General features: G+C 35.4%; 1 protein-coding gene and 1 long non-coding RNA gene across 2 annotated transcripts; both read left to right on the top strand.

The window, feature by feature from the left end:
- The first annotated feature begins 1,046 nt into the window (after positions 1 to 1,046).
- LOC108990788 (probable indole-3-acetic acid-amido synthetase GH3.1) lies at positions 1,047 to 3,333 on the top strand. Its single transcript, XM_018964874.2, has 3 exons — positions 1,047 to 1,366; positions 1,679 to 1,780; positions 1,941 to 3,333. The coding sequence occupies exons 1-3, from the start codon at positions 1,047 to 1,049 to the stop codon at positions 3,331 to 3,333; spliced, it is 1,815 nt and encodes a 604-aa protein (XP_018820419.1).
- A 12,220-nt stretch (positions 3,334 to 15,553) lies between these two features.
- Positions 15,554 to 18,057, top strand: LOC118344065. The gene is made up of 3 exons (XR_004797831.1): positions 15,554 to 15,859; positions 17,433 to 17,628; positions 17,718 to 18,057. It is a non-coding gene; the product is annotated as an uncharacterized LOC118344065 (long non-coding RNA).
- Positions 18,058 to 22,563: the final 4,506 nt, after the last annotated feature.

Raw genomic sequence — 22,563 nt, 5'->3', positions numbered from 1 at the left:
GTGGGTACGTAATATGTAGTGTTGTTTAATTTGTCGGAAGATCCAAGTAATTAATAATATATTTTACACATGACTGGTCAATAAATACTCCCTCCGGGTCTTTGGATGCATGCAAGCCATAACATAAACCACATAATTAAATATCTATCTTATTTATATTATATAATTTCTGATCAAGTTTATGGTTAAGCGGTTATTAATCCTTCATTTTTATTATCTCTATGTTCATGTTAACCATCGGTATAAAGATTATATTAACAATTTGGTCTCATTTGTGCGATTCGAACCCACAACCATAAGTACTGTTCTGTCGTAGTCACACGTACAAGTAAGATTTCGATCGAGACCTACGTACGTTAACACCATGTGCTGTTTTAAGATAATTCATAGTACTTTAATATATATGGCTTATTTTTCAAAGTAATATATATATATATATATATGTATAACTTGCATAACAAAGCTCTGACTTAGCTTATTATTCAAAGTCAGATTATCTCTTTTTGCCAACACGTACTAATATAGCTTATAAATTAGCTTATTCCTACGGTCTCAGCCTTCTCCCCGTCTCCAAAACAGCTTCGTTGGCCGGCTGCTGTCGTTCATGTCGAAGACCAACAGTTCTTACCTGGCAAATATGTGGGCCACGCATGTCGGGTTGCAAATAGCCACCCTACATCTCTTGGACCCCACATGTTACCTTTTCGACGTACATTTTTTTTCTATTTGTTTTGTTTTTTCTATTGGTTCGTCTCTGTGACCAGGAAAAGCTCCGCTAGAAAAGTTCCAGGCTGCTATTCGTCAAGCCGTTACCGTGGCTAATACTGTTACGTGGACGATGACGTGGCACCATAGGAAAACTAGAAAAAGAAAATGTCTAAATTCCATTTTATTTCACCTATAAAAAAGCCAAGCTCCTTCACGAACCAAGAACCCGCACTGCACCAGTAGTTCTGCTAGCCAGATCTCTCATATATTCTGCCTCTGCCTTCGATTTCTTCCTTTTTCTGAAGTGAACTGTGTGATCTCTCTCTAAGCTTTCAGCAATGGCGGTTGATTCACATCTCTCCTCCCCGCTTGACCCTCCGGCGTGCGACAAGGATTCCAAGGCACTTCTGTTCATCGAGGAGATGACGAGGGAAACAGGCGCTGTCCAGGAGAGGGTTTTGGGAGAGATACTGTTTCGGAACGCCGAGACTGAGTACCTCAGGAGGTTCCAGCTCAATGGAGCTACGGACCGAGACACGTTCAAGTCGAAAGTCCCTGTCGTTACTTATGAGGATCTTCAGCCTGACATCCAGCGTATTGCTAATGGTGACCGATCCTCCATCTTCTCGGCTCACCCCATTTCTGAGTTCCTAACCAGGTGAAGATATTATCGAGCTAATCAATCTCACTTTCACACTCAGCTGTTAAAATATAAAGAAAAAGAAACAAATTAAAGAACTAGAAAGAGAGAACATGCGTAGAGACCGTACGTGGTTCAACCTTTAACTCTAACGTAGAGGAAAAAAAAAACCATTTAGCTTGTACTATATGTAGACAGTCTATATAAAGCCATAAGAATTCTTTAGTTTGTTTTGTGCAATCCAATGGCCGCCTAGAGAACATTATAACGAAATTATTTGGGGTTTAATTTTACGTTTTTTTGTTATGAAATTACTTGTGAAACTTGCAGCTCTGGGACTTCGGCTGGTGAGAGGAAATTAATGCCGACGATTCATGAAGAGTTGGACCGTCGCCAGCTATTGTACAGTCTTCTCATGCCGGTGATGAACCTGTAAGTGTGTGTATATATATATATATATATATATATATATATATATATATATATATTATTGGACTCCTTCGGTTTTTGGCAAGGCTTACATATATATTTCTTTTTATTGCTTGAAGACTAAAATTCGGTTTCATATAATTTGAAAAATGATATTTCACAGATACGTTTCCGGTTTAGACAAAGGGAAGGGACTCTACTTCTTGTTCGTGAAGGCAGAAACAAAGACTCGCGGTGGGCTCTTGGCACGTCCGGTGCTCACCAGCTACTACAAGAGCGAACATTTCAAGACCAGGCCGTATGACCCTTACAACGTCTACACCAGCCCGAATGAGGCTATTCTCTGCGCCGACTCGTTTCAGAGCATGTACACCCAGATGCTCTGCGGCCTCCTTATGCGCGAAGAGGTTCTCCGGGTCGGTGCTGTGTTTGCCTCCGGCCTGCTAAGAGCCATCCGGTTCCTACAACTTCACTGGCAACAACTGGCCCATGACATCTCTGCTGGAGCCTTAAACCCTAAAATTACAGACCCTGCTCTTCGGGATTGCATGTCCAAAATAATTGTCAAACCCAATCCCGAACTCTCCAAGTTCATAACCCAAGAGTGTTCAGGAGAGAACTGGGAAGGTATAATCCCAAGAATTTGGCCTAACACGAAATACCTAGACGTGATTGTAACGGGTGCAATGGCTCAGTACATACCCACTCTTGAATATTACGGCGGGGGGCTACCTCTTTCATGCACTATGTATGCCTCCTCCGAATGCTACTTTGGGCTTAACCTCAAGCCAATGTCCAATCCTTCTGAGGTTTCCTACACTATCATGCCAAACATGTGTTACTGCGAGTTCTTGCCACACGAGCCGGACGCTCCAGCTGTATCTCGTGACTCACCTCCACCGCTTGTTGACCTTGCCGACGTCGAAGTTGGGAAACAATACGAGCTCATAATCACCACCTATGCCGGGCTTTGTCGCTACCGAGTGGGCGACATCCTACAAGTCACAGATTTCTACAACTCGGCTCCCCAATTTCGCTTCATAAGAAGAAAGAACGTGTTGTTGAGCATCGACTCGGACAAGACGGACGAAGCTGAGTTGCAAAAGGCTGTCGATAATGCATCAGCGCTCCTACAGGAATTCAACACAAGTGTGATCGAGTACACGAGCTATGCAGACGCAAAATCAATACCAGGACACTATGTAATTTACTGGGAGTTGCTGGTGAAGGAACTGGCTAACCCTCCGACTCATGAGGTCCTGAACCTATGCTGCTTAGCCATGGAGGAGTCTCTGAACTCGGTGTACAGACAAAGCCGAGTTGCAGACAACTCGATCGGTCCCCTTGAGATCAGGGTGGTCAAGAACGGCACCTTTGAAGAGCTCATGGATTATGCAATCTCCCGGGGTGCATCTATCAACCAGTACAAAGTTCCAAGGTGCGTTAACTCCTCCCCGATCGTGGAACTCCTCGACTCCAGAGTGACTTCGGTGCATTTCAGCCCTGCGCCGCCGCAATGGAACCCCGAACAACGTCGATGTTGGCCGCATGCATGACGGCATGTAATAAGAGAGAAGCTACTAAGATTCTGTTGGGCTACCATCCAAAAAGGCCATTTCTTGTTGAATTTTACTTCGCTTTTAAAAGTATGATCTTTCGTTTCAGTTTCTTTTTTTGCTTTTAAATATATTAATGCAGGGTGTGCGTCTGTATAATAGGTTCAGATAATCTTCTGTGCGCTTGACGTAACTGTCATGGATGTATTTGTTAGTGCATCTTTTCTTATGTTTTTCTGTCTGTCTGTATTTATCTTATGGAACATGAACAGCTTTTGTTAATCATATTGGTGTCAAGAAAATAAAGTTGGCAAATCTGTAAGTTTATTTTGGTTTTCATCTGATATATCTGTATGTGGGCTCTATTTCTACGTAATTCTTAAGTTGTGTTTGGAAATATAATTGTTCTTAGATTATTTTATTATTATTTATAAACAATATTCTTTTATTCATAAACTATTTAATATTATTCATAGATGGTCTAAAATATTCTTAACAACTAAATATAGTTAATTAATTAGCTCAAGAGTGCGGGTTCTGATTTTTCAAGAATCATCACTATCTTTGAGTTCCACTCCCCACGAAGGTCAGGAATGTTATAAAAATTAAATAATGAAATAATTTATAAAATAATAATAAATAACTTATAAATAATAATAACTTTTTTTTAAATAATAATAAATTAGTAAAAAAGAAGTTTTGTTTCTAGACATGGATAAATAAATAAATAAAAAATCTTCACAACTTTTTAAAACTCTACACTTCATATTATTTTTAATTTTTATTATTTTTTTCTTTTATTAAATATTTATTATATAAATAATGAATAGAAAATTTGAAATAATTTTAAAAAAATAAACTCAAAAAATATTTTAAAAAAATATTAAAAATTTTAAAAAATATAAAATGTAGAATGTGACGAGAATTTTATAGCAAAAATCATAAATAAATGGATGGATCTCAATTTTACGCGGGTGAATCAATTTTATGATTTCTTTTTACACAAAAGTACTTTCGTACGAAACATTAGAGCGCCGAGCGTCAATATCTAGGAAAGTATCTTTATATTGGTTTTCACGACTCACATCTTGCTGTTGTAATTAAGCAAAAGTATAATTTATAATTTGATAAAGCTCCCAATTAGTAATTAAAAATATAATTAAAAAATCGATCGGTTGGACTTGGGAGTTATCATGTCCACCAGTACTAGGTACATGATTTTGCTCTTATTCTTGGGTCCTTCGCATTACAAATGACAAATATATATTATATGAGAAAGCTTGAGTTTGTTAATAATATTTTCTAATTAAAGGGGTGACAATCCCGGCCGGATCAAATGGTCGGCAACATTAATCATGTGTAAAAGTGAATGAAAGTTAGCTAGCTGTACATCAAAAGTAAGTGTATCTAGCTTTAGATTGTCACCGTTGGGGCTGCAAAGTCGTGATTCACTTTACTCAAAGTAAGATCTTTGAATTAATCATGTCTTCCTGCCTAGCTAATTATAGAACCCTAGCTAGCTAGCTGGCTCATATATAAGATTAATGTCGGTCATTTAAATATATAAACTGTCGTACCATTTCCTTCCAAGGTTTTCAACTCATGAGACGGGTTATAAATTAAAGACAGTTTTAAATCCAAGCCCGGCCAATCGATCGAGGTGCTTTATTTATTAGTTAACATTTAAATGTTCTGAATATCTTATATATAATATGCATGACAAAAGCAAAAATCAAAGAGCATCGTTTTCGTTACCATAATAATTGTAATGCATGTTAGCAGCTCCATCCTGGACGTTATTTCTGTATCTAAGCAATTAAGAAAGCTTAACAACAGTGTGAACAATAACCATTACAAGGCCAAGTGCATGGGTGATATTGTCTCCTTTAATTGCTCTTTACCAAAGTGGCAGACATGCTTCCCTGCCGGTTGCCTCTCTATTTTCTTCCCATGCATAATTCATGTCAATGTGCATGTGTATGTCTATATATATATGGAAAATGATTTACCTACAACATATTGTACATCACATTGTACAACAATGTGTTAAATAAGGGGTATATTTGTAAAATCATCTTATTTTTATAAGATGATTTTACAAATATACCCCTTATTTAACACATTGTTGTACAATATGTTGTACTATATGTTGTAGGTGTATCATTACTCTATATATATATATATATCTCTCAAGAAATACAAAAGCAAAGAGAGAAGGACACTTCTCTACAACCGCACGTCAGAATGAGAGCTTTTTACATTCCTAATAGCAGAGTGACTCTTCCCACTACATGATTGCTGCACTCTGATGAATTCTGTTATAGTTTTGTCTTCTTTTGTATAGGTATTTAGCATTAGCTGGCAAACTCAACTTCATTCTTTTTACTCTTTTGTTTAATAAGTTCTAGCGTATTTATCCTTTTCAGCACATACATATATATGGTTTTCCTGGCTGTGTAAAGAAGCAGAGCAATGAGAATGAAATCTTCTATCTTCCATTCTATCTCGATCCTAGACTTTTAACATGGTATCAGAGCGCTTGGTTTCCTCATTCTCATATTGCCTTGTTTTCTCCTAGTCATTTTATCAATCATTTTCTCTGCATTTGATCTCTCATCTTTTTGCCATTCCTTTTCTCACTCACTGCTCCATCAATGGCAGAGGACAACGATTCCAACAACACTCCTCATGATTCTATCAATTCCATCATTTCTTCCATAGAAAACCCAAACAACCCATATTTTCTTCATCACAATGATAACTCCCACACTGTGGTCATCACTCCACCCTTCACTGGGTCGAACTACCTCACATGGCATAGGTCTTTTACTCTAGCCATTTAGATTAAGAACAAAATGGGGTTTCTAGATGGGAGCATCTCAAACCTAGATTTGGCTGATTCTCTCTACATTCCTTGGATGCGCTGCAACAACCTGATTCTCTCATGGATACTCAACTCTATTTCGAAGGAAACAACCTCCAACGTCTTCTACATCAGCTCTGCAAATGAGGTATGGGAAAAGCTCAAGACTCATTTTGCTCAACCAGATAACGTGTGGATTTTCCAACTTCAACAACAACTCAGCACTGTTGTGCAAGGGACATAGATGGTAAGCGAATACTTCACTCAATTAAATGGTATATAGGAGGAATTGCACAACTATAGGTCGTTACCTTGCTGCTCTTGTGGGCTTTGTACTTGTAAAGCACTTAATTCGGTTAGGGATATACAACGATCAGATTATGTGTTCAAATTCTTCATGGGATTGAACGATTCCTATGAAACAATCAGAGGACAAATAATCCTCATGAGCCCAATCCTTTCATTAGATAAGACTTTTTCTATGGTTCTGCAAGAAGAAAGGCAAAGGCAAGCCAGGAGCTTAGTCTTGCTAGCCACTGAATCTTCGGCTCTTGCTGCTCTGTTCAAAAGAAATGAAAAATTAGATTTAACTTGTCAACATTGTGAAAAGGCAAGGCATACACGAGAGAAATGCTACATGCTTGTTGGATTTCGTCCAAACTTTAAATTCACAAAGACTGAGCCAGGGTACTTGAGCAATGGTTCTTCTGGTTTTCATTCGGCTATTTAGGTGGTGTCTGAGGGTCAAGGGAAGGTGTTTTTGGAAGGTCCTCAGCTGCCATTCACTCAGGATCAGGTTCAAAAGCTATTAGCATTTGTGGATGGTTAGTCTCTACAACCTAGTCATAACCATCTTTCTACTCCTCAAGTAACAACCTCCACCAACACAGAATCTACTCCATCCACAGCTGCTTATTCCAACATGGCAAGTATACCTCATTGTCTTTCTACTACATCAACATCACCTTTTTCACCTTTTTCACCTTCTCAGCATCATAGTTTCTTATCACTCTCACATAAGAAATTACATAGCATTGATGACACACCATGGATTATTGATATTGGAGCTACAGACCATATGGTATGTTCTCCCTCTCTACTCACCACAATCACATGCACAACTAAAGCCCATGTTCAACTACCTAATGGTACTCAAGTTGCTGACACCCATATTGGTGATGTGCAACTTTCAGCATCTATCATTCTAAAAAATGTCCTATGCGTTCCTACCTTCAACTTTAATATGTGAGCAAATTCACTCGTGACCCTCTTATTTGCACAGTATTCTTGGATCACTTCGGTTTTCTATAGGTCATATCTTCATGGATAACGATTGGACTTGCTAGAGTTCATCATGGGCTATACTTCCTTGATCTCAGCTATCTTAGGTGCCCTCCTTCCAACCAGAAAATCAAAACTCACTTACGTTCATCCAATACTCGGATTTGCAATGTTGTGACACAACATGAGTTCAACATTTGGCACTTTAGATTAGGACACTTATCGAATCAAATGCTAAATTTAATTCAGTCCTCTTGTCCTGATGTAAAGTGTAAAGAACAAACTCATTGTATTGTTTGTCACATGGCAAAGCAAAAACGAGACTTTTCAATTAAGTGAATCTTCAACTTCATCTATCTTTGAATTAATGCATTGTGATGTTTAGGGATCATATTCACAAGCTTCTTTACAAGGACATTACTATTTTTTAACTATTGTTGATGATTATTGCGGGTTACACGGGTTTATTTAATGAAGTTCAAATATGAAGCTAAACAGCTTATACAATCATTCATTCACATGTTAAAAACCCAATTTAACTCCAAAGTCAAGCAAATTAGGACCAACAATGGTTTAGAATTCCATATGCCAGATTTCTTCCACTCTCATGGAATCATCAGAAAAAAAAAATTTGTGTCTATACACTACAGCAAAATGAAGTAGTAGAATGGAAACACCAACACTCGCTCAATGTAGCTCGGTCACTTCTTTTTCAAGCCTCCATTCCAATAAAATTTTGGAAGGATGCTATTTTAACAGCCACATATTTGATTAACAGATACCGACTCCAATTCTCCACAACAAATTACCATATGAGATCCTCTTTTCCTCTTTCCCTACTTGCTCATATTTGAGAGTCTTTGGGTGCCTATGTTATGTCTCTATTCTTAAGCATAATAGATTGAAATTCGACTTTAGAGTGCGAAAATGCATCTTTCTGGGTTATCCTTCCGGGACTAAAGGATATAAAGTGTTTGATTTAAACACTCAAACTACTCTTGTCTCTAGGAATGTCATTTTTATGGAATCAATTTTTCCATTTTAGGATTCAAACTCAACCCCTTTCATTAATACTCAACCTGATTCCTTCTCAATTAATCAACCTGTCTTTTCTGACTTTAGCACCTCATCTACTCCCACTAGCATCAATTTCCCTATCGTTCCTACTTCCAATTTAGATTTTTCTTCTACTGCATCTCATTCTCCTTCTCTCAAATCAGATTGTACTCCTCCCCTAGAGGCATCTGCTGCTGATATAAATGAGGAAATACACACTGAGTTATCTTTGCCTACTGCACCACCACCACAAACTGACCTTAGGAGATTCGAGAAAATTAGACACGCCCCCTTATACTTGAATGATTATCGTTGAGTACTTGTTGCACCCTCATATGCTAGTAATCTGTGTTCTACCTCCACCACTTATCCTCTTTCACATCATCTTACTTATGATCAATTATCTCCCTCTCATAAGTCATATGCCCTCTCTCTTTCCCTCACACACGAACCTAAAACTTACAAAAAGGCCGTAGTTTCTCCTCATTGGCGTGTTGCCATGCAATCTGAACTTAATGCTCTTGAGGCAAATGGCACTTGGTCCATTACTTCTCTACCCCCTGACAAGAAGACCATTGGGTGTAAGTATGTTTTTAATAAGAAACTCAAATTAGATGGGTCTGTTGATAAGCACAAGGCTTGTTTGGTAGCTAAATGTTACACTCAACGAGAAAGGTCTGACTACCAAGAAACCTTCAGCCCAATAGCAAAGTTCAATACTGTTAGGCTGTTCTTAGTTTTATCATCCATATTCAAGTGGCATTTGGATCAGTTGGATGTCCATAATGCTTTTTTTCATAGAGATCTCTCTGAAGAGATTTATATGGAGCTTCCTGATTGAGCTGAATTATTGCATATTTTATACATTTAGAGTTAATATATTTTATTTATTTCATTACATTATTATTGGTTTTAGATGAAAAAATAGTTAAGATGAATAAATCCGAGTTGTGATTTAAATTGGTTAATAGCATGATTTATGCTTAATTTTATAACTTTTGATTTAATTGGACAATGTTCATTCACACGCACAACATATTTTTTATATTCTATTATTCTTATTTTACTTTATTTATAATTTCTATTATTTTATTTCTAATTTCAAATTTAAAGGACTTTCAAGTGGGTAAGACGTTGGAACAACCTAAAAACTTTCAATGAGTGTAGGACTCTTCAAATAAGGATAATGATGAGGTTTGAGAGTAATTTGGATCAGACTCCAAAATGCGTTAGGAGACAAGATGGACACATTTTAGTATTTTAATCATAAATTTTCTTTCAAATATCAGATTGATACAATTCTTGATGCGTTGGAAAGCTCTAGACGTTTGGATTTGCAACTCATCTCAGCTCATTCTAGCTCATCTCAACTCATCTCACTACTATTCATTACTATTCAGCAACTTTAACTCACAAATCTCACTACTATTCACAACTCATCTCATTACTATTCACAATCCACCTCAACTCATCTCAACTCATCTTCGAATCCAAACGTCACTTTAAGAATTTCCAAATTCAAACTCCTGAAATGTGTCGTGGCTGCCAATTTGAGTCTTAAAATTTAAGCGATTTTGTGTGAGGGAATATAAAGACATTAGGGTTTCTTCCTACCCTATTTAAGCATATCATTAGCACAAAATTTAGAACTTTTGGAGAGCAGTGCCGCACATTTAATGAACTCTTCCAGGGTCCAATTGCCGCTCCAGCAACCTCATTCATTGCCTACCACATTCATCTCCATTTATTTAGCTTACTCTTTTCATTCCCTACTTTTTATTTAATTTCAGTTTAAAGTTTATGGAATATTTTTTAGATATTTGGTTTAGACTTTTGGGCATTTTATTTTCAGTTTATTTACTTCGTGTTATTTATTTTTCTCATTTCTTTAAGCTTTCATTTAACAGTGATTACAATTGCTATGGATTAATTTTAAGAATTTGTGATTTGAATACAAGGATGAACCCTAGAATCTTGATTTTGGGGCTTTTCAATTTTCAGTTCGTATTTTATCAATTAATTTCTAATCTAGTTTAATTCTTAGATTAGTTTTATTAATCTCTCGGTTCCATTGCATATTAGATCGATTAAAGCTTAATTAGGACTTAAATAATTTCTTTTTTATTGTTTAATTTTCAGATTAATTAAGATTATTAAGTTTAGTTGATTTTCTTTATTGTTAATTTCAATTTGTTAGTTTTTTTTTACATTTTATTTCGACGCTCAAAAATCTAAAAATATGAATCTAGTCCATGACTTGTGCCCTTTTCATTCTTGTTGCACTCTTCCATTCATTGCACATACCATCATTTTTATTTTCTCTTTGTAAATATTTTCACTATTTAAAATGAATTTGATTTTAAGTAACTTTCTCTCAGAAGACGATCTAGAAATTTATTCCTAATTATTACGCGACATCCTTCTACAATTGGGATAACCTTTGTGCTACTTATTTTTTAGTGAGTCACTTCCCCTGGGATTTCAGGTTAAGGGGGAGTCTCAACCCGAGGATAGTAAACTTGTTTGCAAGTCACACAAATCTCTTTATAGCTTGAAACAAGCCTCTAGGCAATGGAACTCCAAATTTACTTCTTCTCTTGTGGCTATTGGGTTTTGACAATCAAAATCAAACTATTCTTTATTTACAAGGACTGATGAGAGTGGTTTTATGGCTCTCCTCGTATATGTCGATAACATTACAGTGGGGAGTAACAATTTAACAACTATAAAAGCAATCAATTTTATTTGCACACTCAATTCAAGATTAGAGATCTAGGAGCGCTCAAATACTTGTTGGGTTTGGAAGTTGCGAGATCATTAACTGGTATTCATATTTATTAGAGGAAATACACTCTGGAAATTCTTGAAGATGCCAGATTATTAGGGTGCAAATCTAACAGCACTCCCATAGAGCAAAATCACAAGCTGTCACATGCTTCCAAGGATCCTTTATTTGAGATAACTGGCTATAGAAGGCTCATTGGTAGGTTGATTTATTTGACAATCACAAGGCCCGACATCACTTATGCAATAAGTGTTCTTAGTCAATTTATGGACAAGCCAAACCAAGAACACTTACACACAGCTCATAGGATACTCAGATATTTAAAAGGGTCAATTGGACAGGGTATTTTATTTGCCTCTAGTTCATATCTACATTTATAAGTCTATAATGACTCGGATTGGGCAGCATATCCCGATACAAGGAGGTCAATCACGGGTTTTTGTATATTTCTTGGAGACTCTTCGATCAGTTGGAAGTCAAAGAAGCAATTGACTGTGTTTCGGTCCTCTGCTGAGGCAGAATACCGTGCTTTAGCACATACTAGTTGTGAGATAGTATGGTTAATCACATTGCTCAAAGATTTCAATACAAGTCATGAACAAGCTGCACTTCTTTTCTGTGATAGTCAATCAGCCATTCACCTCACCAAAAATCCTATTTTCCATGAAAGAACTAAGCATGTGGAGCTGGATTGTCATTTCGTTCGTGAAAAGGTATTGGTTGGAACTATCACACCAGTTCATGTGTGATCAAAATTTCAATTGGCGGATATATTTACTAAGGCGTTATCAGCTCCTATCTTGAATTTTTTATTGTCCAAGATGGGCATCTTGAACATATATGCCAATCTTAAGGGGGAGTCTCAAGAAATACAAAAGCATGGAGAGAAGGGCACTGACTTCCTTATAACCCACATCAAAATGAGAGCTCTTTCTCTTTGCATTCCTAATAGTAGAGTGACTCGTCCCACTACATGGTTGTCGCACTCTGATAAATTATGTTATAGTTTTGTCTTCTTTTGTATAGGCATTTAACATTAGCCGGCAGACTCAACTTTATTCTTTTTATTCTTTTGTTTGATAGGTTCTAGCATATTTTTCATTTTCAGCACATACATATATATATATGGTTTTCTTGGCAGTGTAAAGAAACAAAGCAATGAAAATGAAATCTTCTATCTTCCATTCTGTCTCGATCCTAGACTTTTAACATATGTATATGCTGCTACTTTGGAAACTGTTAAAGGGACAAAAAGAATTAAGATCGACACACTAGTGGCGAAGAAATTGAATACATCCTGGATCAACATCCTGCATGCATGCATACAAGCACGTTGTGCCTTTTCAGGTGTTCTTTTAGATCTAGGAAATTCCTTACAACAAAGTCCGGTTAAAAGAAAATAACCACTCAAACCCGCTTTTTAAGAAATTAACAACTTAAATGAGTAAACGATTCCAAGCATGCACTCCATAAAAAATACACGAGTTAATTGATTCATTTCTAAAGCTCTCTTCATTGAATTTCTTTTAGTAAACAAAATTGATCGACTTATATAATTATGAGAGTCTCCTCAATCTCCTCTAAAACCAGGCATACCCTTGCGTTTTCCTTATTTTCCAAAAGGAGTTCATCACGGTCCAACAATACAAAAAATGCATGAAAAAAAAAAGTAAAAAAGAAGTCTCTTAGGGTTTTGTTTTATTTTTTCTTTTAAAAAAACATTAATTAGAGATCAGTTTTCCTGTTGACTCTGCCTGATGGTCAAGAGACCACAGATGGATGGATGGATGATTAGTCTCCTGCATGCGTAAAGTAGACGGCAGCGTCGCAAAAAATAGGTCGAAGCTTAATTTCCATACAAAAATTTTACTTTGCCATACCTTTTGGCGCTTGCATGTTTATTATTCTATAGAGTAAATCTATTCATAATCGCAATTCTCATCATCCTCTCATCATTCTATGATGTGACATTAGATGATAGGTTCATAAGTAAAATATAATAAATAGTCTCCAATCATCTAATGTCACATTATGAAATGATGAGAATTGAGATTATGAGTAATATTACTCTATTCTATATGCATGCATTATATATGAAGAGGAACAAATGAATATGTGCACTTCGGAAGCTATTGTCTATTTTTTTTTTAAATGAAAACTTAATTTCATTAATAACAGAAGACTTACATCAACTCACTTAAAATAGTGGATTGAATACAATGAGGAATTTCTTCCATAACATACTTGTCTTCATCAAGATCAAGACCAACTTTTGTCAAAATATGAGTTGTCATATTAGCATTCCTATTTATATGAACAACAAACCATGAGTTTAGAGCTGTCAAGACACTTAGTCCATCTTCAATCAGTAAACTACCAAAACTTAGATCTGTAGTAGCCTTGTTTTCCATGGTGACAACTTGCAGTGCATCCCCTTCGACTATGACTTTAGCCAGCCTAATTTCTTTGCAAAAAGTTACAGCCAATAGAAAGCCAACATGATCCCATTTCACCCAGTGTATCATGGAGTGATCTTCATTATATCCCCACCAAAATTTTTTCAAGAGTCTATTAAGCCTTTGTGTAATTGAATGAGGCATTAGAAAAATACCCATAGCATAAGTAGGAATAACTTGAAGTACAACTTTAATAAGGACCTCTTTACTAGAGAGAGCACCTTTGTCTTCCAATCAGACATTATTATCCAAGTCCTATCATTGAGGGATTGAATAGCACCAGTTTTAGACCTTCCAATCACAAGTTGTTGTCTATTTGGTTACAGGTTGTTGCTCAAGTAATCATTATGTCCCTTAGCTTTTTGTGGAAATCCATTAAAATTAAATGAGATGAAATAAAAGTTAAAAATTAAATAAGATTTTATTAGAATAAAATTTTTTAATAAAATTTTTATTTTAAAATTTAAAAAAATTAAATTATTTATTATATTTTATAATAAAAATTAAAAAAATTATATTGATCTCATATACCAAACCAGGCGTAATTAGTGTTATGATGCGGACCGTACGTATAAAGTCGGAATTTCACGCCGACGATGGCAGATCAATACTCCTGTCCTCGTCTAATATTGGGCCATGATGGGCTTGCTTAATTGTTCACTTCTGCTGCTGATTACTATTTAGACCAATTATCAAGTGTCCGGTTCCATTACTTGTTGAAGCCCATCTCCTCTTCAAATGCACATGACGTAGCCTGCATGTGTCTATTTAATAACCTAAAAAGGATGTGTTTCAAAAGAAAAAACAAAGGAAGTTGGATAGAAGAGTCAGTGTCTCCAAAGAAAAAACAAAGTTGGATAATATCTAATTTTATCACATTAAAAAAATTAAGTATTTGAACACTGCATTGTTTTATTTTATTTATACTACTATTGTTTTTTTTTTTTAATAAATCAAACCCATAATCTCCATTTTTAAAATAGTATTACTATATTCACAGACGAATTATATAAAAATAACTACATAAACTGACGTGAATTTATTTAATCCATTAAATCTACTTTATAATAAAAATAATTTTATAATCTAACGAACTATATCAAAATATGTCAATTTATAAGATTATTTTTATGTAATTTTTTTAAAATATTTTCCTTTTGAAAATATAGATATTGTGCAATCAGGCCACATTCGGTTGGCTTATACAACACTACTGTAAGGTCTTTTAGTTGATTTTTTTTTTTTTTTTCCCTGATGTAGAAATTGAAGATTTGCAGTGTTTGATTTGTAGACATAATGTCGACATTTGCAAATTTGTGAAGTAGACTCTTTAAATAATATTAGTTTTATCGTCAAAAGAAAACACGGAAGCTCGTGGCCCCCACGCACACTTGGCATTGGCCCCCACGTACTGAGTTTTAATGGGTTTTACTCGCTTAACTATATTTCGGGTCTTTGAGATGGTAAAGGGTATTTTTTTTTACAAATATTCTACTCGGCATCCGGTTCGCTACCCGCACGCCACACTCCTGACGTGGTCGAACCCGGTTCCTATCCACGTCACGGTTCTTTCTCTACTCAATCTCGAGCTACTTCACTCTCCCGGATATGCATCTCCACTCGACGAAACGCATCTCCATCTTCGAGCCTCAAAACTCTCCCTCTTCGAGCCGCATCTCCATCTTCCGGACTCAGAACTCTCCCTCTCGAACCGCATCTCCATCCCGACGGCCTAACCCCAAAATCCCCAAAATCTCCAAAATCTCCCAAACCCTAGAAACAACTAACTGGAAGATATGCATTTTATTTCACCCCTTCTCTCTCCCCCCTTCAGCCCGAAGCCGCTGGAGTGATGGAGCCTAACGTTTGAAGACCCATCTCCCTCACCCCCTTCAGTAGAAGAAATTTAGTCGAAGGTAATTTTTTTTTTCCAATTCATTTTAAATGTCTACCTTTGAAGATCCATCTCTCATTTTTGTTTATGCATTATTTTTGGAGACACATGGACCGATTCACCACAACCGTTTGAAGACCCAACTCGCTGACTCCCTTCAATTTTTCAGTTTGAAGAAATCCCCGTGAAAGGTAATTTTTGTTTCAAATTCGGTTTATGCATCTACCTTTGTGGTAATGCTGCGTCTCTCTCTCTCTCTCTGAGTTTCTGCATTTTTCCTTATCTTTTTTGTGTCAACAATTAAAAATATTTTGGAGACACTTTAATAGGACTAACTTCTCAGTCGCACATGTTGACACATTAAATTCTGTTTTTTTTTTCTGCTCTGCGTCTGGATTCCAATGTTAATGGCCATGCATAATTTCTATGGTACAATGAACAAGTGCAAAAGCCGACTGAAAACCCTAGTATTTTTTGTACTCCAAATAAAAAACCTTTTAGAAATTAGGTTACAGCCGTTGTAAATTACATTTTATTTTTGTAAAAGCTCTGTTATGAACAATGTTAAGTGTTGAATGTAAAATAATTGCCAAGTAAACAGTTAGCAATTTGCCAAAATATTTTATGCTAGATAGTTTTGTTAGTTGTACCTAAATCTTATGTCTGTATTAATTTGTATTTTAGTAAATTATATGCCTCTTTTTGGCTGTTTAAAACAATTCTCTCATGATCTCATTGTATTTATGCTAATGTGTAGTCACAAGTGGTCTGCATATGTGACAGAAATTTTTTTTTTAGTTACTGGTCATGAAGTTACTGATAATTATTTCAATTGTCATACTATTGCCAAAAGGAAATTAAGGCAAAACCCTTTTCATCTTTGCAAACTTGCTAGTGCATTCCATTCATAATTTTGTGCAATAGAATATAGGTTTCTAATGGCAAAAGATTAGTAGCAGTATCATAAGATTGAACATGCAAAAGCAATATCTTAATACAGAGATCAAAAACAAAAAACTTATAAATCAAACAAAACCTCTTAAGCAAATTAATAACCTAAGAATTCTGACTCGCCCACAATCATATAGTTCATGCAAGATCCAAACAACTCAAACACAAGGGTTTTGAAAACACTCCTTCCCTTCTTTTCACTCTCTGCAGTTTTCTAGTACAGAATATACAATAACTGGTCAACATTGTTCAAATTGTGCTGTTCATAACATAGGTGTTAAAATATTTGCTTGATCATCCAGTCTCAGGGAAAAAACAAACTGATCATTTAGATTGTTTGCAATCTTCCTTTGTTGTTGTGCATTGGTATTTGCTATGGCTATATGAGAACCTAGGAATGCATTTTCTTATTTCTGTTTGCTATCAAAAGTTCCATAGCGTTCAGCTAAACCATGTTTAGTGTTATATAACTTAAATTTTGTTGGCTTAATTTTTTTTTTGTGAGGTTATTCTTTCTTGCGAAATCTTTATATTGCTAAAGCAGGAAACTTCATCAAAATTCATGTCCACATCTAATGTAATGTAATAGTTTATTTTCTCAACCATTGCATTTTGATGGATTTTTTACTTGGCTTGTAAAAAAAAAAAAAATAAATGCTAAATTGGATGTGAAATCTAGTTGCACCCATAATTTTTTACCTCTATTCTATCTGCTAATTGGTGTCATATTTGCCTTGTGGTTTATATGATGTTTGATATTCTGCTCCTACTGTCTAATAATTCTGATAATGGTCACTGCTGGTAATAATTCAGTGTTGAACTTAAAGTAGTCATCTGTCAATCATCACGTAGACAAACTATGGCATCGAGTCAATCATCGTCGTGTGTAGTTAATGATCTTGAAATCGAATCACCAAGTTGTTGGTGTGGTTTGAAAACGCCATTAAAGATCTCCTACACTCACAATAATCCTGGACGGAAATTTTATGCTTGACCGAATTATCATACGGTAATTAATTTCCCATATTTTGTATTTCTCTTGAATGCATGTAGATCAATTTTTATACATGAAGATTGAAAACCTTGAATTGTACACAGGGAGAAAGAAAATGTAAATTCTTCATTTGGGCAGATATACTTCAATCAGTATTATCTGAGAAAAACTTGACAAGAGATAATGATCTTCGGAAGAGGGAGGATGCTGTATTGTTGCGTGAGTATGAAGCTCAAAAAGAAAAAGACAAACTAATAGATAGAGAGAAAATGCTAAAGAAGCATGAAGACGAGCTCCAAAGAAGGATAGTAGAGAATAGGGTCGTACGTATATTGTTGTGTCTATATTGGTTTGTATCTCTTGTAATAGTTTTTGATTTGTTCTGAATGGCATGGTTTATCATGTTAGTTTTAAATGTAAATAGAATGACTATTTTTTTGTGTCTCTATTTTTGTGTAAATAGAATGGCAATATTTTGTGTAAATAGAATGACAATATTTTGTTGTGTGACTTGTGTCTATATTTTTTTGGTTGGTTCTGAATGTGATATTTGGAATTGACAATATTTTTTTTATTTATCTTTTGGAGTTGCCAATATTTTTGGAGGTAGTTGGCTTTGATTTTGGACTGTCAATGTGTAATTATTGGGAACTTTATGTTGTTAGTGACTTTATATTGTTGTTGGGTTGGAAGGAATTGTTGAATGTGGTACACACAGTGACTTTAAGACTTCATTTTCACGATCATATACCGTTTGAATATATTTTTATAAAGGAATGCAGATTATGAAATCCACTTTGTTAGATGCCATAGACTTCTAAGACATTGTGTTAGCATTACTTCTCTCGTATAACACCAAATGCCGAAGATGTGAGCTCCAAAGATGATGAGGAGGAGCATATTTAACGGGAAAAATGTGAATAAGAAATAAATAAAAAACTGCATTAAAGAAACATTTGTGAGCTACGGAAAACATTCCCCTGCATACTTATTTTCGTCATTTAAGAACGCTATCTCAAACCCATGAGCAATAACAATTACATGTCACATGGCTCTTATCAGCACTTAACCACAACCACACGAAAGTGCAGATATTTAATCCACTCTATTACATTAACTTGGCATGAGTTTAACATCTCCATAATGAAAAAGACAAACATTAGAGTTTCAGAATTCACCTTCCTACAACAGTAGCCAAATGCATCTTCAACCTCCTCAAATACAAAAATAAAGAAATTCAACTTGAACCAGACTACAATCAATCCGAGATTCATAAAAAAATGGATCTTGAGCTTATACAAAATGAAATACAATATCACTAAAACAGGAACTTTGTTGAACCAGATTCCCAATAAAACACCAACAAATACCATATTTCCCAACCGTACACGTCCATATCCTAACAACACAAAAGCCATGCTCATATGCTCATATGCTACTCATTGAAGTTTCATCATGTATGCTGCAGTTGCCCAAGCCGCTGCACTAGAAACATAAATGCTTAGATAAATGATAAATTACTGCAATAAGCTTATAAATTTTGACAATAAAGCCACCCTCAAACTGTGCTGCTGTTCATGTTTAATGCTATGAAAATATTGCATTAAACTTACAAAACTTGACCCGGTAGGAAATAACTTACTTAACGCATTGCAAGTAAAACTAAAGAAATCATTTCCAATGAACTTTTTTGGCAAGTAAAACGATAAGAAACCATATGCAATGAACTTTTTATACAAATAGTATACTTCTCTTCTACTCTACATCTCATTGGAATGATCTTCACAAACTAAAGAAATGCTTAGATTTGTTATAGAATCAATAATATATACATATTATGAAATTTCATACCAAAAGTGTGGTGTTTTCTTCAAGATCCCCTTGAAGAGATACACACTCTCCACAGTAGGGCTGGAAAAAAAAACCACACGGCTAAATTTCTGCAACACAAGCTAGCCAATCCCAACCAATTCAGAGCCAACACAAATCAGATAATACCAGCCCAGAATTATCTTAATAGGAAACAGAAAATAGGAGAGTTCAATGACAACTAAAGGACAATCCAAACAGTTAAAACAATCTAAGCCCAAGGAAACAGAAAATACCAGAGTTCAGTGCTTACCAATAATGCGGGCAGTTAGGCCAAAGGTTGTACAAAATGAAGGGGCATATGAAGAACATTTCCAACATGTTCACTGCATGTACATCTCCATGGCCAACTGTGGTCATGGTGGTAATGGACCAATACATAACTGACTATATTCATACGGAAATAAACTACTAGTCCACATATAAGGCACTAGACTCATAACTACCTGCATCAAAAAATTCTTATACTTCTTTTATTAATATATAATTAGTAAATATATATATCTAATATACACGTGGTACTAAATCTTTTTCCACACCAAAATGTTACATTTTCAAACTAGCATCCAACCATAATAATTTACGAATGTACTAAAAACCTTCAAACTATTCTCCACTTCATATACAAATTTATTTACAAATTTGTCAAGGTTGTATCTATGGCAACTTCAAAATTCACCAAAGGTTATAAAAATTTCCAAGCACAAAAGTCATTCTCCTTTCAACTTCTAGTACATACTCTCCAACTGTCGCGTAAGCCAAAAGTGTGGACACATTCCACAAGAGTTTGAATACATAACCTTTGAAATCTGCCTACGCCATTCCATAAGACTTAATCAAGACCAAAAAACAGCCATTTGCTTCTGCATGATTATGAAGAAGACAACAAACCATTAATAACCATTTGATATCACAAGTTTGATAACACCAGAAAAATTTCGAACCTGAGCCTAGCTGAAGCAAAAATATATATATATATATATATATATATATATATATGCATAGAAAAACTAAAATAATTCAAATGCTCTAATCTCTAATTTTCTTATCCACCTAGAAAACAATTTGTGCACAATAATATTATCGTAATGTATGTGTTATAGCATCATTAGGCAGTTCGAAACAGCTAAACTCATTTAACATTATCTGGGCATTTTCACGCTTACCTCTAGTAGTAATACTTAGCTTAGCAGCTGCATTGCAAGGTAGTTGAAGATAGTAAACAAAAACTGGTCAGAGTGCTACGTCCATTTTTAACTGCAACATATAAAAAGAACTTCTACCTAGCCCCAAAAAAATCAAATCTAAACTTTTATAACTCAATTAAAGATCAGTTTCATATGAGAATTACGAAGGCATTTCAAGTGATCTTTCTAGAATCCTATAATGGTCATGATATTTTCTAGAATTATTTGGTTGCTAAGTCGTCACTTCAAATCGCCGCAATTGACTTTTTTTTTCCAACTTATTATTTATTGTTACCTTAATGTATTCCCAACGGGATAATTTTCGCCGGAATAGAGTTTTGAGGCGATGTGTGATTGGCTTTCACCAAAACCATTGCAATTTCTAACGTTGGCAATTCTCACTTATTAAAGAATTATAAGGAGTTCTTATAATTCTTGGAAGCAGCAAAACAGAGGATAGTGAAAAAATTAGAGACTTGAGACTGGTATTCTAAAATGAATCATATTCTAAACTGTTTGTCTAGACTGTCCCACATTTGTTTATAAACTAGTTTTCCATTTACTTGCACAAAGGCAACAAACAACCCCATCCAACTAAACATTAGTGGGCCAATTTTTTTTACACAAACTATTGTACAACATATATAGCCTCATACATAGCAATAAGGATGGCTAAATGGGACCTAGTGGATGTTTCCAAAACTTTTTTGTGTTTTTTTTTTTAAGTAAAAAATTTAAGAACTTCTAAAGATAGTTTATTTTTACTAGAGAAAATAAGGGCCAAAAGCTCTTCAGATGTTATCAACAACCTCATACATAGCAAACCAGTTGACCACTGCTTGCAATATCGATGGTGTCTCCATAAATATCTTCAGATGTTATCAACAACCCAAAAGTTCCACAAAACACAGATGAAACAAACATCAAATCGGCTCATTTCAGATGTTATCAACAACCAAAAAAACATACAACATCAACAACCCAAAAATCCCACAAAACACAGATCAAACAAACATGAATCGATCTGTAAGACGATCGGAGATATGCAACGAAAAGAGAAAAAAAAAAACCCATTTTCTGAAATTTCTTACTCTTGCAAGACGAGCTAAGGTGGCTCTCGGCAGCAGCAAACCAGTGGAGGACTGAATGCAACGAGCGGAGGACTACTAAGGTGGCTCTGCAGCAGAAAGCCGTACATAAATGGCAAACCCAGTGGACAGTATTTGTCACTCTGTGCCGACGTGATGGAGCCACGCACTTCCGGACTGTTGGAGATGCACGGGGCTGGCAGAGGGTGAAGCTGGCTGCGAAAGGACACGAGCTGGGGGAGTGGAGGAGAGAACGCGGGGGAAGGAAGGGAAATGGTTTCTGAGAGAAGAAACGAGGAAGAACGCGGGACGGGGGCAGGGGGGAGGGAATTGAAATAAAATTAAAACGCACGTTTTCTCTTAAATAAAAAATAAAAAAATAAAAAAAAAACCACGTCAGATGAGTGTGGTGGATGGATGAACAGTAACGGTTGTATAGTTAAACTCTTTTTTTTAATATATCTCGGTAATTATGCTATATTTATGTAATAAAAGTGGTAAACCCTGGTTGGTTTCCAGGAAAACTGAGTGGAAACCATCCAGAGTTAGGTTTTGACAAAAAAAAAAAAAAAAAATCTCTCCATCATACTGGATGGTATAAACAGGTTCTGCTGAATTTCCAAGTGAAAGAGATGTTCAAAAAAATAAAATTGAAATATGAATTTTCTTTCTTTTAACCTTTTGAGCAACTGAATCGTGTATTTTGTGTACAAAATTATAGCTTTGACTATAATTCTTTTTATTGTCTTCTACAGTTTTATCTTTCTGTTTCTTGAGAACTATGGTGTTAGGAAATTGGAAGCGGT

Source organism: Juglans regia, chromosome 12 (genome assembly GCF_001411555.2).
Source record: "Juglans regia cultivar Chandler chromosome 12, Walnut 2.0, whole genome shotgun sequence".
Taxonomy (NCBI): domain Eukaryota; kingdom Viridiplantae; phylum Streptophyta; class Magnoliopsida; order Fagales; family Juglandaceae; genus Juglans; species Juglans regia.
This window is presented reverse-complemented; position numbering and strand designations above follow the sequence as displayed.

Coding starts and splice junctions, on each gene's coding strand:
- LOC108990788 (XM_018964874.2), top strand. CDS start 1,047: ATGGCGGTTGATTCACATCTCTCCTCCCCGCTTGACCCTCCGGCGTGC. Junction 1,367..1,678: donor ATTTCTGAGTTCCTAACCAG/GTGAAGATATTA, acceptor TGAAACTTGCAG/CTCTGGGACTTCGGCTGGTG. Junction 1,781..1,940: donor CTCATGCCGGTGATGAACCT/GTAAGTGTGTGT, acceptor GATATTTCACAG/ATACGTTTCCGGTTTAGACA.